Source organism: Grammomys surdaster, unplaced genomic scaffold (genome assembly GCF_004785775.1).
Source record: "Grammomys surdaster isolate TR1022 unplaced genomic scaffold, NIH_TR_1.0 126158, whole genome shotgun sequence".
Lineage (NCBI taxonomy): Eukaryota > Metazoa > Chordata > Mammalia > Rodentia > Muridae > Grammomys > Grammomys surdaster.
Window position 1 is genome coordinate 2,319,880 of NW_021620966.1, and position 18,665 is coordinate 2,338,544.

Consider the following 18,665-nt stretch of genomic DNA (forward strand, 5'->3'; position numbering starts at 1 on the left):
CTATTCCTTGCCACCATTCAGCTCTGACTCTGTCACTTTCTGGAAGTCAACTGTCCCTTCTGTGTTAATTTTGCGTGTGGCATATGGACCCAATTCTCATAATCGTCATTCAAAAACTTGGTGTTCAGATTTCAAGGTCCCTGAAATTTGATGCAGAATTTCATGGCATGGGGTTGGGGGAATGGCTCAGTGGATGACATGCTTGCTGTGCAAGCTGAGGGCCTGAGGTTTGGATCCCCAGCACATCTGTAAGTCTGGGGCTATGCAGGCAGAGATAAGGGAAACAGGCACATCCGAGGGGCTTGCCAGCCACCAGTTTGGCTACATTAACTGAGTTCCAGGCTCTGTGAGAAACCCTGTCTCAAACAAACAAACAAACAAACAAACAAACAAAAGTCAGGCAGAGATAGAGGAAGACACTCAACTTCAACCTCTGACCTCCACAGGTGTACACACAGGGGCATGTGAATCTGCACAAATATGCACAAAAGGAGAACAATTAAAAAATTAAAAGGCACTGATAAGAACCTGTTGTCAAAAAAAAAAAAAAAAGATTGAGCAAGAAATGGCCCAACGACCTTTTGACTATTGCACCATAAGGGATGTATAGTGGGATAAAGCTTTAACCCAACACCCAGCAGGTAGAGACAGAGGAATTGCTAGCCCAAAGCCAGCCTGAGTTACATAAACATTGTCTCAAAAGTAAGCAGCCGGGTGGTGGTGGTGCACGCCTTTAATCCCAGCGCTTGGGAGGCAGAGGCAGGTGGATTTCTGAGTTCAAGGCCAGCCTGGTCTACAGATTGAGTTCCAGGACAACCAGGGCTACACAGAGAAACCCTGTCTTGAAAAACCTAAAAAAAAAAAAAAAAAGTATTTAAGCAAACAAAAATTATTGTACTATCAAGTCCCATTTCTAATTAAGGCTAACGGTATTATTTTATAACTCAAATACAAAGGGGGTTCTTCCAGGAACTGCTATATCCCTTTATATTGAAACCTTCCAGTCTCCTCAGATAGTATTTGCTGCCATGTAACAATATGAAGTTTCCACATTTGGGAGTCTGAGGCACGGATATCAGGAATTCATGGTCATCCTTGGTTATATAATGAGTTTGAGGCCAGCCTGAGATATCTTATATGATGCACCATCTAAATAAAATCTTAACATTATTCTGAAAATTTGAACAAGAAGCAATTCTTATAATCTCTTTACTCAGGCAGTATTAGCTGATACCAAAACCAGATAAAGACATACATATACTTATACACACACACACTTATACATACACACCCACAATGTTCTCACACACATACGCTCACACATTCACACACTTATGCACACTTAAATACACATTACACACACAAACACCCTTACACACACACAAACACCCTTACACACACACACTCACAATTACTTAAACACATTTTTTTTAAAAATCAGGAAAAAGGAAAGGCCTATATTTACAGGAAACATTATGGTAGTTTGAAAAAGACAAGCTGGGTTTAAGGGTGTGTGTGCACCATCTCTTCCAGCTAGGCTCATATATTTGAATGTTTCCCAGTTGGAGAAACTGGTCTGAAAGAATTAGGAGGTGTGTCCCTGGGAGTGGCTTTGAGGTTTCAAAAGCTCACACCAGGCTTAGTCTCATGTCTTTCTCTGCTTCTAACTTGTGGATCTGATGTAAGCTCTCAGCTATGCTCCAGCACCGTGCCTGCCTGCTGCCACGCTCCTTCCTTCCCTTGATGCTCATGGACTAACCCTCTGAAGCTTCAAGCAATATTTCAATTAAACGTTTCCTTTAAAAAGTTGCCTTGGTTACTTAGTTATGGTGTCTCTTCACAGCAATGGAACATTAATGAGGCAAGCATAAAAAACTTAGCAAGGTACTAACCAAGCCCAGTGGCTCATTAAAAGGATTATGTTCTGTGATCAAACGAGGTTCATACCAAGGACGACAGTTCAATATGTGAAAACCAATAAACAGGAAACAGCATGTCAACAGACTGAAAGATAAAACTCATTTGATCATCTCACCAGATGGGGAAGGCATTTGATAAAATTCAACATCCCCTCAAGATAAAAATGGAAGAAATCAAGTGTGGAAGGATGTCCTGGCTGGTTTTATGTTAACTTGACACAAACTAGAGTCATCTGAAAGGTAGAAACTTCAACTGAGAAAATGCCTCCATAAAATCCAGCTGTAAGACATTTCCTTAATTAGTGATTGATGAAGGAGGGCTCTGCCCATGGTGGGTGTCCAAGTAGCTCTATCCTTGGACTATTGGTCCTGGGTTCTAGAAGAAAGCAAGCCATGAGAGCAAGACAGCATCTCCCCATGGCCTCTGCATCAGCTCTTGATTCCAGGATCCTGCCCTGTTTGAGTTTCAGTCCTGACTTCCTTCAAGGATGAGCAGTGCAGTGGAAGTTAAGCTGAATAAACCCTTTCCTTCTCAAGTTGTTTTGGTCATGCTGTGTTATCACAGCAATAGTAACCTAAGTAAGATGAAGGATATGACCCAACATCAAGTTTATATATCACAAGCCCACTCTCCATATTTTACCAAATAGGAGATACCTGAAAACTTTCCCTCTAAGATCTTGGACTAGGGAAGGATGTCCACTTTCACCATTTATATTTGGTATGATGCTGACATCCTAGCAAGAGAAAGCCAGGAGGAATGAAGAGCATCCAAACTGGGTGGTGTCAGGGTGGGTGGTTGTGGGTCCCCGTTGTGGAGGGTGTCCCACAATGATCTCCTGGGTGAGGACAGAGTGAGAGCAGGGAGGGTCTGCTACTGTCTCTGCCACTGCCTCCACCGGCGTCTCCACTGTCTGTTGGTCTCCAGCCCGGCCTGGTGTGAGAGGTCTGGGCCAAAGGGTACAGAATGCAAGCAGGTAGAAGAGATTGCCTGCTCCCATTGCTGCCTCTGCTCGAGTCTCTGCAGTCACTCCCAGGTGCTGCACCTGTCTCTCTGCGCTGAGCTGGTCCAGGCTGGGCTGATAGGAAGCCACCTAGCTGGCTCCAGGAGAGCAGATCTTTCCCCAAGTGTTACAGCTCTTGATACAGAAACTCTCGGACACCAGGATGATTCTTGAACACACCTTTACTTCTCCTGAATAGAGCCCTTATACACATTTTCAGGGTGGGTTAGTGTCTGGCAGCAGATAATGCCTATTGGCTTGGTCTGAGAGCTTGGAGATACCTCACCTACATGTGGGAGAGCCTGAGGCACTGTTCCTCGTGACTGATGGTCATAGACCTCTCTTTGGGAGGGGCTGTGGAGGGCTGAAGCTGAATGAAAAGAACCAGGGCCTGGGGGCAGAGCCGAACACCTGTCATCCTGATAAAGGTCGGGGGTTCAAGACTTGCTCAACCAGGCACCCAGCTGCTTCTCCCAGCCCAGCACCCCACAGGTGGTGTCGGGGTGGGTGGTCAGGGTGGGCAGTAGAAAATTCAACTGTCATTGGATGCAAAAGGCATGATCTTTTTCTTTTCTTTCTCTTCCTTCTTTCCTCTCTTTTTCTTCCTTCCTTTTTTGTTTGTTTTGTTGTTTGAGATAGGATTTCTTTGTGTATCCCTGGCTGTCCTGGAACTTGCTCTGTAAACCAGGCTGGCCTCAAACTCAGAGATTTGCCTGCCACTGCCTTTTGAGAGCTGGGATCAAAGGCGAGTGCCACTATCACCCAGAAAACGTATGATCTTATAGGTAGGAAACATCAGAGTTTTACCTAAATCTATTAGAGCTAATAAATTCAATATAGTTTCAGGATAAAAACCAACATGCAAGTAAACCAGCTACCCAGGAGACTGAGACACAAGAAATATAATTTCAAGGCTTTCCTGGGTTATAGGATGAGTTCAGGCTAGCCTCAGCATTTTAGACCTTGTCTCAAATAAAAAGGGATGGGGATGTACCTCGGTGATAGAACAACTGCCTGGTATGTACAAGGCTCTCGTTGATCTTCAGTAAGGAAGGCTGGGGGAAAGCAGCATTTCTGTGTACTAATAGGAAATTGTGTGAACAAGAAATGAAGAAAGCAATCCCATTTGTGATCAATTTAAACCACAATGTGAATGATCTCTGTCATGAAAACTTTAAGCACTGAGAAACTGCAAAGGACAGACATCCACACAAAGACATCTTGTGTTCATGCATTGGAAGAATCAGTACTGTTAAAGTGTCCACTTATATAGTGCAATCCCTATCAAAACACTAATAACATTCTTCATAGACCTAGGAAAGACAATGCTATGATTCACACGGAACTACAAAAAACAAAAACAAAAAAACCTCCAAATAAGGCTGAGGAGAGGTCTCAGTAGCAAGACGCTTTACAAAACCAAGGACCTGAGTTCAATCCCAGAACTCACATTCAAAAAGCTGAGGAAGGGGCCCTGGAAAGGCAGTTCCGTGGTTAAGAGCAGTGGCTGCTCTCCCAGGAAGACCAGGGTTAGATTCTCAGCACTCCTGTGGCAGCTAACAGTTGTAACTCCAGTTCCAGGGGATCTGATACCCTCTCTTAGACTCTGTAGACACCACATACATGTGGCACACAGACATACGTGCAGGCAAAACACTCATACACATAAATTTTCAACAAATAGAAGTAGAGTGTGGAGGTGTATGCTTTTTATCCCAGCACTGGGGAGCAGAGGCTGGCAATCTCTGAGTCTGAGGATAGCCTGGGTCTACAGAGTGAGTAACTACGATAGCCAGAGTTTCACAGAGAAACCCTGGCTCAAAAGACAGTCAAGCCGGGGTGTGGTGGCGCACGCCTTTAATCCCAGCACTTGGAAGGCAGAGGCAGGCGGATTTCTGAGTTCGAGGCTAGCCTGGTCTACAAGAGTGAGTTCCAGGACAGCCAGGGCTACACAGAGAAACCCTGTCTCGAAAAACAAACAAACAAACAAACAAAAGACAGTCAAAAAAGATGACGAAAAAGACAAGGGGAGGAGGAGTAGACAGTGCCTCTGGTCCCTATACACATGTGTACATACACCCATACACATGTGTACATACACCCACACACATGTGTACATACACCCACACACATGTGTACATACACCCATACACATGTGTACATACACCCATACACATGTGTACATACACCCATGCACATGTGTACATACACCCATGCACATGTGTACATACACCCATACACATGTGTACATACACCCATACACATGTGTACATACACCCATGCACATGTGTACATACACCCATGCACATGTGTACATACACCCATGCACATGTGTACATACACCCATGCACATGTGTACATACACCCATGCACATGTGTACATACACCCATACACATGTGTACATACACCCACACACATGTGTACATACACCCATACACATGTGTACATACACCCATACACATGTGTACATACACCCATACATGCATCCACATTCATGTACTCACATCATTGCCAAATCCTGAGCTTATGGTACCTGTCATAATACATCATAAATATAGCAATAGAAACTGCATGTATTGACAAAAATATAGATACCTAGACCCATGGGGCAGAATAAAAAGCCTAGAAATAATGCCTCCACATCTCCAACCAATTGATCTTCAACATGGCTGCTAAGGAAGCACCCTGGAGCCACTGTGGTGGAATATAGCTTTAACACTGGCACTTGGGAGGCAGAGGTAGGCAGACCAGTTGAGTTCCAGGCCAGAGCTACAGAATGAAACCCTGCATAAAATCTAAACAAAACCCTGTGCTGGGGTTTTGTTTTGGAACTTGACACAAACTAGAATCATCAGAAAGTGGGACCCTCAAGGGGTCCTCCATCAGATTGGTCTATAGATAGACGTATCTGTAGGATATTTTATTTTTTGAGACAGGGTCTATCATGTAGCTCTAGCTGTTCTGGAGCTTGCTGTATAGATCAGGCTGGCCTCAAACACAGAGATCCATCTACCTCTGCTTTCCAAGTTCTGGGATGAAAGACCTGTGTCTGGCCAGTAGGGTGTGGCACATGGGAAGGCACAGCCTATTGTGGGCAGTGCCACCTCTGGGCAGCCAGTCCTGGGAGGTGTAAGAAAGGTGGCTGAATGTATACCTGGAGAACAAGCCAGTAAGCAGCATTCCTTCATGGTCTCTGCTTCAGTTCCTACCTTCAGGGCTCTGCTTGAGCTTTTGTTGTGACTTCCCTCCACCATTGCTGTGATTTATGAGTGTGAGAGATCAATCCTATCCTCCCAAGCTGCTTTTGGTCATAGTGTTTATGATAGCCATAGAAGGCAATATAGGGCAACATAGAATTGACCAGTGAGTATATGAAAGACTAATCATGGAGAAGAGCAAACCAAAACCACCAACAGATATCACCCCAGTTCAGTTAGGACAGGATTAAGACAATCAAAAATTCCAGGTACCAGTAGCAGGTCTGGAGATGTAACTCTGTTGGTTGAGTGCTTGTCCAGCATGCATAAAACTCTGGGCTTGCTTTCCAGTACTGAATAAAAACTAGGAGCTGTGAAAGCACATGCTTAAAATCAGATCTTTGGTGGCACACACCTTCCATCCCATCACTGGAGAGGCAGGCTGATCTCTGAGTTCAAGGATAGCCTGGTCTACATAGTGAGTTCCTAGCCAGCCAAGGTTATAACAGTGAGGCTATTTCAAAAAGGGAAAAAAAAAAACCTACCAGTAAGGATTGGTGGCTTGTTTGAAGTCCTAGATATTCTTGGGATCCCAAGACAGGACTATATCAACCCTACAGCACAGAGATCTTGTCTCGAAACAAAGCCAAACCATAGGATCCATCCAGCAGGTTATAACTTACGTGTCTGTGAAAATGAAATCGGTATTTTGAAGAGACATCCACCTCTCCATGTTTACTGCAGCACTATTCACAACAGCTAAGAAATAGAATTAATTTAAACCTTCACCAATGAATTAATGGATAAAAGAAAACATGATACATGGGCTGGGATGGTTGAGTAGGTAAAAGCACTTGCTGCCAAGCCTGGCAAATGTAACAGGGCCCCCAGATCTTAGCACAACTGACTCCATGATGGATGTGTCACTCAGGCTATAAAACTCATGTAGACAGCACCATCGACCAAAAATGAAAACAAACACTTAATCCATCAAAGTCCATAGTTCCGGGGAAGTCTCTGAATGTACTAACCTTGCTTTGTGGCTTCTGTAATTCTGCCTCTGGCTAACTGTTCTTGTTAACTGAACTAGACCAATCCAGGACTTTTGTTTGTTTTTGTTGTTTTGTTTTGTACTTAAAAGCTCACCCTGAGAAAGGCTCAGGTTACACTGGGATCCTGAACACCCAGAGTAGTAGTTAGCCAGCTAGCAAAGACTTTCTATTGGCTTAAACCTACATCTAAGCAGTTGTGTCTGGTGAATTACCCAGCAGCAACCTGAGTTTGATCCCTGGAGCCCACACGGTGGAGAGAAATGACTTCCACAGGCTACCCTGAGGGTCACATGCCCGTGAGCACTTACGTGCACACAGAAACACAACAAAGTGGGGAAGACAGTTCAGCTGTAGAATGTCCGCAAGTGTGATGACTTGTGCTCTACGTACACAACTGTCATAGGATCTCCATTGGCTTGATGAAAGACTATGACCAAAGCAACTTGGGAAGAAGAAGATTTGGCTGACATTTCCACACTTCACTGGGTCAGGACAGGAACTCACACAGGACAGGCTCCTGGAGGCAGGAAATGATGCAGCCATGGAGGGGCTGGCGACATGCTCAGCCTGCCTTTTTATAGGATGCAGGGCCACCAGCCCAAAGCAGCACCACCCACATTGGGCTGAACCCTCCCCGGCAAGCACTGATTAATACCTTACAGGCTTTTCCATAAGCGAGTCTTAGGAAGGCCATCCTCTCAAATGGGCATCCTTTCAGATGACTCTAGCTTCTGTAAAGTTGACAACAAACTAGCCAGCACAATAGAAGAGCATACACCCATGAAAAACGGATGAAATCCTTTTATGCAACATATCCAGAACTAAGGACCATTAAATAAGCCAAGCACAGAAAAAAAGACACAATCTTACTCATATGGAGCACATCTAAACAAGTTGCTCTCCTAAAGGTTGTCGGTATAACAGTAAATTACCAGAGGCTGGGAGAATAGTGATGGGGTATGGGAGATAGGTTGGCCAACTGCTGTGCATTAGGAAAACTTTTTTTTTTTCGTGACAGGGTTTCTCTGTGTAGTCCTGGCTGTCCTGGAACTCACTCTGTAGGCCAGGCTGGCCTCGAACTCAGAAATCCACATGCCTCTGTCTCCCAAGTGCTGGGATTAAAGGCGTGCCCCACCACCGCAGGAAAACTTCTATTGTGAGGTGATTACAATGTATCCTTTATGGGTACCCTTTCCTTATGTAGACATTACACAATGTGCAAATGTACCTAAAACCTCTAAGTATATTTGTGTGCCAATTAAAATTATTTTAGAATGCTGGATGGTGGTGACAACACACACCTGTCATCCCAGCACTTGGTAGTCAGAGGCAGGCGGATCGCTCTGAGTTCAAGGCCAGCCTGGTCTACAGAGTGAGTTCCGGGACAGCCAAGACTACACAAAGAAACCCTGTCCTGAGAAAAAACAAAATAATCAGAAAATATACTTTAGGGCTAGGAGAGTGGTTCAAAAGACAAAGTGCCACAGGGGTGAGGATTAGACTCTCAAATTTCCAAAACCATATAAAGACCAGTGGGTGCATCTGTAATTCTGGAATAGGTGTGTGTGTGCCTTCGCCACTGGCTTGTCATTCAAGGAGAGGTTTTGCCTCAGAAAATGATGTGTGGGTGGGTGGGTGGGTGGTGGGGTGTAGGAAAAGACATGACGCGAACCTCAAGCCTTCACACGCACACAATCACCTATAAACACGACTCACACACTTGCACAAGTGTTTTCTTTTAACTCATTGTGTTAATAAAGTGGCTGTAGGTAGAGGCAGGTATTCTGGAATTCAAGGTTATTCTCAGTTACTTATCAAGTTCCCCAGCCTGAGATAGGAAGAGACCTCGCCTTAAGACAAAACAATACATCCACTCTTAAAGCCTTAAATCACACAGCCCATTCTAATTCACTATATATGGAGCAAGTCCCTGCATCTAGTAGTTTGTAAATGTATGCTCTCTAATGGACACATTCCTCAACAGTCTGTACGGGGCATGGTACCTTTTAGCCCTAGGTGAAACTGTTAGTAGAAAGAGATCAAACAAGCCCAGACACACACACACAGACACACACACACACACAGACACACACACACACACGCTCTCGGTGGGAAGAAAAACTGCAGCGGGAACAAAGCCTCCACCTACAAGCGGTGGTGTGACGTCTGCTCTGGGCTCTCACCCAGAGCCTCTGCGCTCCAGCAGCACACGAGGCTACAGACGGGAGCCAGGGTCCGGTGGCGGGGTCCTGGGGCCGGGCTCAGATCAGAATCGCCTCGGTAATCAGTGGCTGGGACGGACCCAGCCTCGTCTATCTGATCAATTCATCACTTCTGAGCGCCGGGCCCGCAGGACCGACCCCGGAACCCCGGGAACCGCGGCGCCGCCACCGCCCAGAGGGCCTCGCTGCACAGCGCCCCACCGAGGGGGCTTCGCAGGAGGGCTGCTTTTCATTTCGGGGCGGCCCGGCGGGGCGGGGGTCACGACCCGATCAAATAAGATCAAGGTGTAGGCGAGGGGAGGGGCGTGGGGAGGACACACACACACTCGCCTTCCACGCCCCAGACGCGCGCACACACATTCGCACATCCGTACTCGCACTCGGCCCACATGCACCATACACGCCGCACGACACCTGACAGCACAGTCCACAACCCCAGCCGCGCTCCCTCTCGCGAGGAAGTGGCAGTTGCACCCTCTTTTAAACACTCGGTCTTGTCTCAAAGGATTCTGGGAGGAACCACAGAGTGGTCAAGCGGCTCTCGCATACCTTGTTTAGCCACAGCATTCTCTTCTGCCACCTTGTGGCTGGGAGGTCTCAGTACACAGGCTGATTTCCATAAACAGACTTGGGTTTTGTTGAGTTTTGTTTCAAAGTGTAAGTGGTCCAACCTAGTATCCCACTCAAGATCCGCTTCAGCCTCCGGGTGCTGCGATTACAAGTAGGCAGAAAGCCTAGCTTCCTTATTATGTATTAGTTTTATATAAAGTGTAAATGTTTATATTCTCATCAGTTTTTCCTTGACTTGACCTTTTCTTTGCCCTATATTAAAAGATATCCAATTTGTTGCTATGAAATGATCCAGTCTCAGACTTATATGTGCTGACTTATTCACCATGGACGTATCAACCCTAGGTTATTACTAACAAGAGAATGACTTCTGAAGCTGTAATTTGTACCTAACTGGCTGTTTAATAAACAAATACTGAGGAAAGTACCCACCGTATGCACCAGAATCCCACTGGTTCAGCTATTTCCTAAGGGACTAGGTGGTTAACCTGATAACCTCAGAATAAAGAACTTTACCAATAATGCCAAATGATACTTTTTTTCTGTTTTGTTTTGCTTTTTTGAGACAGGGTTTCACTGGCTGTCCTGGAACTATTTGTAGACCAGGGTGGCCTCAAACTCACGAAGACCCTCCAAGTACTGGGATTAAAGGTGTGTGCTGCCACGGCTGCAACACTTGTTGTTTAATAGTAGCAACAGGCCTGTTGGCCAAGTGTCCTAGAGCTCACCAGAATGGCAGTGTTTACTCGAATTAACATGCTACAGCATGGGGAGGACCCAAGAGAGCATTGAAGGGTTCAATAAACACACACGACAAAGCAGGCAAAAACCACAGGGAAAAACGTTTATTTTCCAGGATTGTGCCAACAATGGTGAATAAAAAAAGGAGCTGATTCAACTATAAAAAAGGAGCTGATTTCCTCTAACCCTGGCACACAGGGTTGATGGTGACGCCAGCTTGAATCTGAAGTCATAATATTGCTAGCCTCATACCTCCACCCCCTGGAAGGACCTCCCCTAGAACAATTTATCATTTTTTCTTTGCCAAAAATGAAACACATCATCCTAAATAATAAGTATATCAGGTTTCTATTTACCTGATTATATAAAGTCAAAAAATGAACTAGGCCATTTGCTTCTTCCGGTACTTTTTGACACATTCTGATAAGAGGAGAACATCTCAAAATATAACAACTCAAAACATTTAGGCCAAGAGGACCCATGAAGGAAGCTGAAGAATGAATGCTGTTTTAAGAAGTGAAGCTGTTTTCTAGACCACATAGATAGGGAGAAGACAGCCCTATTTGAAAACAAGTCATTAAACACAAAGGAACTAGTGGTATGCCTACTTTCCAAGGGACACCTAGTTGGTCAACAAGTCCCAAATTCCCACCCACAAGATCTCTCCAGACCCATTAAGTTCTTATCTCTCTTGAGGAAGGATCCTAGGAAGGACCAGAAAATAGCAATCATTGCAATTTGCCTTTGGACCAATTCCTAGAGAGGCGGACACATGCAGTAGCGGGTACTTGGTGACTTTCTAAACTGCTGCAGACCCTCACAGCTGCATTAGGACCTGGTCTTACAAGCAGCTGCTGTTCCGGAGCAGTATGCAGACAAAAGAGAATTTAACTTCTGGGAGTGAGCCCTGTACTTGTCCGGTCAATTGTAACACACAGTTCAATCGTGTGTGTGTGTGTGTGTGTGTGTGTGTGTGTGTGTGCTCGTGTGTATTGTAATATCAGACCTACTTGTTTGTTCCACTGTTGTAGATTTCACATTTACCAGCTGATTCTTTTGCAGGCATAAGGAGGGAGGGGGGAAACCTTCCCTCCAAATGCTGAGTCATCCGACATCCCCTGCTCAGGAGTGCTCACACTCCACAGGAAAGCCCTCAGCACTCAGGTGCAGAGCTTCATTTTTCTGACTTCAGAAACGCACTCATTTTATTAACGGATTCTACGAGCTGACCAAATGTTCGTATCAGTGGCTTTTCTCATTTCAGTTTCTCATGGTCTTCACAGAGAGTGAAATACTGCAGTATAAACAACACTAAGAGTTGGCAGAGACACAGCTGAAAACTGCTGGAACCCAGATTAAAGGACAAGCTTGTATCTTTTATAACACGACAAAACTCCCATCTTCATACATTCTCACTGCAATAAACTCTTATACTAGACGACCTTACTAGTATATGAACTGGTATACTAATTTACTCATCTCTTCTTCCAGAACTTCAAATATATTAATCAACTATTTTTTCAATAGTCCCCTGCCCCAGCATTCGTATTTAAAACTGAGTAACAGTATTTAGCACTAGGTAATTTAGAAAGTGTTTAAAAAGCTTTAGGACATAGCAGGAGTTGGTTCATTTTCTCTCTATCAGTCAGTTGACTAAAGTCTTCTCTGGGGACACTGGGAAGCAGAAAACTGCTGCCTGGGCTCAGTCACTGCTTCTTACTGGTAACCCTGGATTTCACATGCACTCAGGTTCTCTTGGGAAAACCCTCAAGCTGCCAGCATGCCACAATCTGTTCTCTCTGCAGTGTGAACCACCCTCTCTTAAGTTCCCAGATGCACAGAAAGAACACATTTCAAAAGCCAAACAATTGTCTTGCCTGTCCTAACTGCTAGTTCTCATCCAGCCCCTCTCTCTCTGCAGTTCACCAGGTCCAAATTAGCCAATGAAAAAAATGAAGCCTTAAAAATTATCTCCTGGGCCGGGCAGTGGTGGCGCATGCCTTTAATCCCAGCACTTGGGAGGCAGAGGCAGGGGATTTCTGAGTTCGAGGCCAGCCTGGTCTACAGAGTTAGTTCCAGGACAGCCAGGGCTACACAGAGAAACCCTGTCTCGAAAAACCAAAAAAAAAAAAAGAAAAAAAAAAATTATCTCCTGGTACATGCCTTTAATTCAGGAGGCAGAGGAAGGCAGCTCTCTGTGAGTGTGAGGCTAGCCTGCTCTACAAAGAGTTCCAGGACAGCCAAGGCTATGCAGTGCCTCGATTTAAAAAAAAAAAAGTCTCCCCTTCTGGGAAGTCTGAACAAAGCCTGTATCATTCCCCCAATGAGCCTCCGTTTTCAAAGATTCTGATGAGGGACTAAAGAGCAAAATAGATGCTCGGTTGTAGGTTATTTATCAGTGTTGGGGAATGACCCCAAGACCTTGTCAATGCTAATCAAATGCTCTACCACTGAGCCACCACCCAGCCAAGGTTTTTAAGCAGGAGATACATAATCATATCAATGGGGGTGTAATTTATCTGGACATACAGACTTGCTGCTGAGGGCCAATTAATGCAGAGATCAAAATGTTTGGATTTCTGGAATCCCTTGAAGCAAAAATAATGTTTGTGACCGTGAGTGTTCCCCACATATGGCAGGCAGATGCTTCAGTGTCATCTTGGAGACACTGATGATTTTCGCTCAACTCTCCTATACTGAGTCCAGGTTTCCGACAAGTTCTTCATCTTTATCCCCTTGGTTGGCAGTGGATGGATGAGCTCGATGGTCTGGAATTCATTTGATAAACAGGACGTAAAAGGCCATTACGATGCAGGCAACAGCAACAGCAGCATGCAGCCGGGTTCCAATCACAGCAGCTAGAGGACAGACAAAAAGAGACGTCATACCAGACTCTTCACAAAAGCCTTGCTTTCGAACCATGTTCTGAATCTCTAAAGAGAACCAAGGTTTCAAGAGTCTGGAAATGTTCTTAAATGATACCCTTATGCTCTAGGCTCTACATGAATTGCTTGGTCCTGGCCTCTTTTTACTTTTCGAGATAGAATCACACCGTATAGCTCTGGCTGGTCTCCGATTTGTAGCTAGAATAAGAATGTCCTTGAACTCAGAGATCTGCCTGTTTGTCTGCCTCTGCCGCCTCAGTGCTGGGATTTAAGGTGTGAGCTGCCATGCGCATCCCCCCTAACCCTTTCACAGACAAAGGCTCAACATGCAATAGGATTCTAGGGATGTGTCACCATGCCTGTCCTTATTTTACCCCATTTAAAAAATATTTATATGGAAATCCTGATAAAGGTACCTGAAATTTAAAAAGCTAAAATATGAATTCTTTAAGCTAAAAAATTAAGGTTCCAATGTGTTCTGTCAAAAAACAAAAGTAAGTGGAAAACTTATAGTGGAATACTTCCTGCTAAGAGGAATTTCAGGCCAACTTAAAATGATGTAACTTGTAAAATACCTCCACCTCACCTGACAAGACCAAATACTACTACACTGGCCAAGAACACAGTTACTTCCTGGCCTCCCAAGTAGCTGGAACTACAGGTATGTGTCACACCTGGCATGGTATCAGTCTTTTATTTAATCCTAGAACACCAAAATTACATAAAGTAAAACAAACAAGTATGCCTTAAGTAACAGCTAATTTAAAATTTACCTCGCCGGGCAGTAGTGGCACACACCTTTAATCCCAGCACTTGGGAGGCAGAGGCAGGTGGATTTCTGAGTTCGAGGCCAGCCTGGTCTACAGAGTGAGTTCCAGGACAGCCAGGGCTATACAGAGAAACCCTGTCTCGAAAAACCAAAAATATAAAATAAAATAAAATTTACCTCTTCCCTCAACTTTAACTATCTTATTAGCAGACCCTGGGCAAAGCACTTACCACACAACTGTACGGACCTGCATCAAAATCCCAGAAGCCACATAAAATATGGCTAGAGTAATACAAATCTGTACTCTCATTACTTCTAGGTTAAGTAGGCATGTGGCTAGAAGCTCACAGCCCAGCTACCCAGCTGTGTATAGCAGCAACCACACACCCACAACACATCACACACACACTCGTAAAGTAAAGATGAGTACAAATACAGCCCCAGCCCTACGCCTTCTACTTTATAGAACCACATTGCTCAGAAACAGCTATGTTCTCTCTCTGTATTCAGAAAAGACCTTACCTTTGTAAAATACACCCCAAACTCCCTTCTTCTCTGAAAGCAGCCAGGTTTTGAGACGAGGTACTTTCTTGAAGTAGGCACAGGTGCAGACAAAGAGCAAACCAAACACCAGAATCCCATCCAAGGAGTACACTGTCGCATAAAGAAGAAGAGAGAGTCTTTGATGCTGCTCTAGCCTAGGAGGTGATGCTGCCCAGACTTCGGTGCTGAGATCACCTCAAAGGCAGTGCCAACAGTGAGCAGGAAGGGTCCAACAACCTTGGCACTGTTTCCCCAACATGCTTGTAAAAAGCCCCTTTACCACTCCACTACCCTGCCCTCAGTACAAACTAGAAAACATGAGTGTATTTGTGTCGAGCTCTTTGGAGTAACTGATGCTAGTACTAGGTTTTACGAGTCTTGAGAGTCTGAGCATAAAGATTTACATATGTTCTTGATATAAATCACTCATCTGATGCAGGAAAGCTCAATCTTAGCCAAGTTTTTCAGATCTGCATCTGTTGGTAAAGCATATGTTAAGGCGGGCCATAAAGCTTAATGGGAATTCCAAGAGTTAAACCTCATATGGCTACACTTTTGCTACATCCCACTGATATTTCAAGTACAGTACAGTTTACAAATCAAATTCTTGCCAGGACAAAACGAAAGACAGAAACACTGACAACCATGAGGCAGGCATAACGACGCAGTCCTGTAACACTGGCGTTAATTAGCAAAGCCCAGCCCAAATTACAAATTACAAAGGGAGACCATGTCCTATTTTTGTTTCCAGACAGGGCCCTGCTGTGTAGGCAGGGCTGGCCTTAAACTTGCAGTCTGCCTGCCTCATTCTATTCAATGCTGGGCTTAGAGGCATGCCAAATAGATCCTGCAAAGTCCACTCTCAAAAACATCAAAACAAAAAAATGTATTTAATGCTTAGATAACACAGATAGCTCTTAGTTCTGCTTCTTACATGTGTTATTCAGTTAAGCAAAATGAATTACATAAAGGCAGACTTTATTCAGTAATCACTGTACCGGAATATTTTATTTCCTAGTTTACACAATGTCTTCCTCAGGGTGATGTTTCTTCTTCTTCTTCTTCTTCTTCTTCTTCTTCTTCTTTTTTTTTTTTTTTTTTTTTTGGTTTTTCTAGACAGGGTTTCTCTGTGTAGTCCTGGCTGTCCTGGAACTCACCCTGTAGACCAGGCTGGCCTTGAACTCAGAAATCCGCCTGCCTCTGCCTCCCAAGTGCTGGGATTAAAGGCGTGCGCCACCACCGCCCCGCTAGTGATGTTTCTTCTTTAGTACTGTGGGAAAACTGACTACCCAGAAAGCTTGATATAGATACCATATACAACCAGGGTCTTTGCCAGTTTCTTCCAGTTCTGGACCACGCTATCTCCTTCCAGTGAAAGTATTTCACAGCTAGTTCCAGTATATCAGTCAACGCTGACAGTTTTCATGGACACCTTTATGTGTTACTCTTTTGCTCCTATAAGTTCTTATAGACAACACCAAAATTCACAAGAAAATGACATTTCAGTCTTCAGTGTCAAGTCTATGGACGTCTATGAGAAACACTTTCCTGAGCCTCTCCAATCATAGTCCCTAAAAAGGCTTTCTTATTTCCTTTCCTGTAAGACTGACTATAAAGGTCTTAATTCATCCTCTAGAACCTGAAAATCATGACTATAAAACTGTTTGAGGTAACCTGGAAAAATTATAAGTGCTCCATCATTAATAAAAGGCAGCTTCTAAATCCACCCTTTGCGATATTAGCCAGAAGCTCCAGACAGAGCCACCCAGCTAGGACAAACAAGTGAAGGTTTTTTTGTCATTTAAATTAAAAAAAACAAAACAAACAAACAACTTTGGGGATTGTCTACATACACTTCCCCCTCAAACCGTGGGATTTGACATCATTTCTAGGTCCTCTCAACCAGCTTATTGTCGGAAAGTATGCGACCTTAGGGAACTAGATAATAGCTTCTCTTCCCTGGGGACTAACAGCATAATTCTATAGTGACCGACCTCCCTGGTGGCCAGAACCAACTTCTAGGAAAGAAAAGAGAGTAAAGAGTGACAACGGAAAAGTCAGGTGAGGGTACTAGAGTAGCTTGATGGGCTTGAGAAAAGAGAAACTGCAAGGAGCATCCCAGACAGGAGTTAGGGGCTCCCCAAGGTCCAGGGGGGCCGGGCTGGGAGGGGGCGGGGGGAACGGCCACGTCAGTCTAGCCCCGCCCGCCACGTTTGCTCCCGGTCCTCTACCGCCACCCTCCGCTCGGGCCCTCAGCTCTCACCGTTCGTCATGGCGATAGAGCCCGGCCGGAGTGAGGGGTCCGGGTTCAGCTGTAGCGGCTCCAAAGGCGGGGGAAACCAGGCTCCAACTTAACACTTCCCGATCCGGGCAGTGGTGACGCAAACGAGCCGTAGTACGCAAGCGCGAGGGCCGAGAGAGACACGCCGAACTCAGTCAGACTTAATTAGCCGATCGTCGAGCCAAGGCCCCACCCTACCTGCGTAGCGTCTGCGTCCCTACGTAGTGTGAGGAGAGCATGGTGGGCGAGGCTTCGTTTGTGGTCATGGCAACCGGATGTCTGCCTGCTTGACCCTGTCTAACTAGACGTACTGGACCGAGACAGTGTGTTTGAAAAATAAAGGTTGTAGAGTTTGCGCTGCAGGTGTTGCTGTGTGTGTGTGTGTGCGTGTGCGTGTGCGTGTGCGCGCGCGCGCGCGCGCGCAGCAGCTCGCTTACAATGGTGGGAGAGTAACTGCTTTTTCTGTGCCAGAACAGGTCGTTCCCCGCCTTATCTTATTGAGAACAGAACGTTAAGGTTCAAGTGATTCATGACCAAGAAACAAAAGAAAACCATTTCATTTCCTCCAACTTATTTAGATGACAACTGGTAATGAAATCAAGTACCAGGCTGTCCTGCGAAGGAATTGCACATTAAGTGGTGCACATGTGAACACTACAGCAGGGTCACTTTATCTCATCACACCAAGCTGAAAACGTCACCACTGTCAGGATAGTTGAACTGTCTTCTTGAGGACATGGTTTGTTTGCTTTATCTTGTTGTTTTTCTTCCATGCCCTGAAGTAGTACTATGTCCTGTAATATTTGAAACCCAATTAGAGTTTGGGTGCGGAGGGGGATACCACAGTAGTGTTCAGGCTCTTGGGACAGCCCTTGTTAGGTGGCTTCTCCTGGCGGAAATCTAGCCAAGCTGCGTCTGACTTTTGTAAAGGAAATAAGAAACTTGATAACAAAAACCACGTATTTCAGATCCTAAGGCTTTCGGTTGTCAGAAGTATTAAGACGACTTCCTGTTCATTAGAATGGCTTTTTCTTTTCCTTAAACTAACAGGATAATTTCCTTTATCTCCTGAGTTTAAGTCATGCTGGCCTCACCTCTTCAGAAATCTGCCTTACCATGGCTTCTCTGAAGATGTTCTGACTAGATGATGACAGTCTAATGATGGGTCAGGTGTGCAGGGGACAAAGTTTTAGATTCTGCTTTGTAAGCTGGGACCTTTAATTATAGACAGTGGGGTCTGCTTTACTAGAATCTGGCTGAAAGGGCTGCACTCAGTCATGAGAGTGGTTGTCAAAAACCTAAGAATTCCATCCATTCCTGCTATAGTGCCATCTGCTGGCTGTGATCTGTCTGGTTACCTGGAACAAAACTGTCAGGTTGAGAGGAGAAAATCACCAGCACCAACAACAGTTACAACAATGTTTGATGTAGGAAAGAGTCCTTGAGAAAATATACGCAAATTAAGAAATTACATCATCAAA

At 44.9% G+C, this 18,665-nt stretch overlaps 1 protein-coding gene and 1 non-coding gene across 2 annotated transcripts; both read right to left on the reverse strand.

The window, feature by feature from the left end:
• Positions 1-9,434: 9,434 nt before the first annotated feature.
• LOC114612462 lies at positions 9,435-9,854 on the reverse strand. The gene has a single exon (XR_003710022.1).
• A 3,346-nt stretch (positions 9,855-13,200) lies between these two features.
• Positions 13,201-17,325, reverse strand: Tmem167b (transmembrane protein 167B). The gene is made up of 3 exons (XM_028757379.1): positions 17,167-17,325; positions 14,883-15,014; positions 13,201-13,564 (listed from the first exon to the last, which is right to left on the reverse strand). The coding sequence occupies exons 1-3, from the start codon at positions 17,174-17,176 to the stop codon at positions 13,482-13,484; spliced, it is 225 nt and encodes a 74-aa protein (XP_028613212.1). The 5' UTR covers positions 17,177-17,325; the 3' UTR covers positions 13,201-13,481.
• Between the last annotated feature and the right edge of the window lie 1,340 nt (positions 17,326-18,665).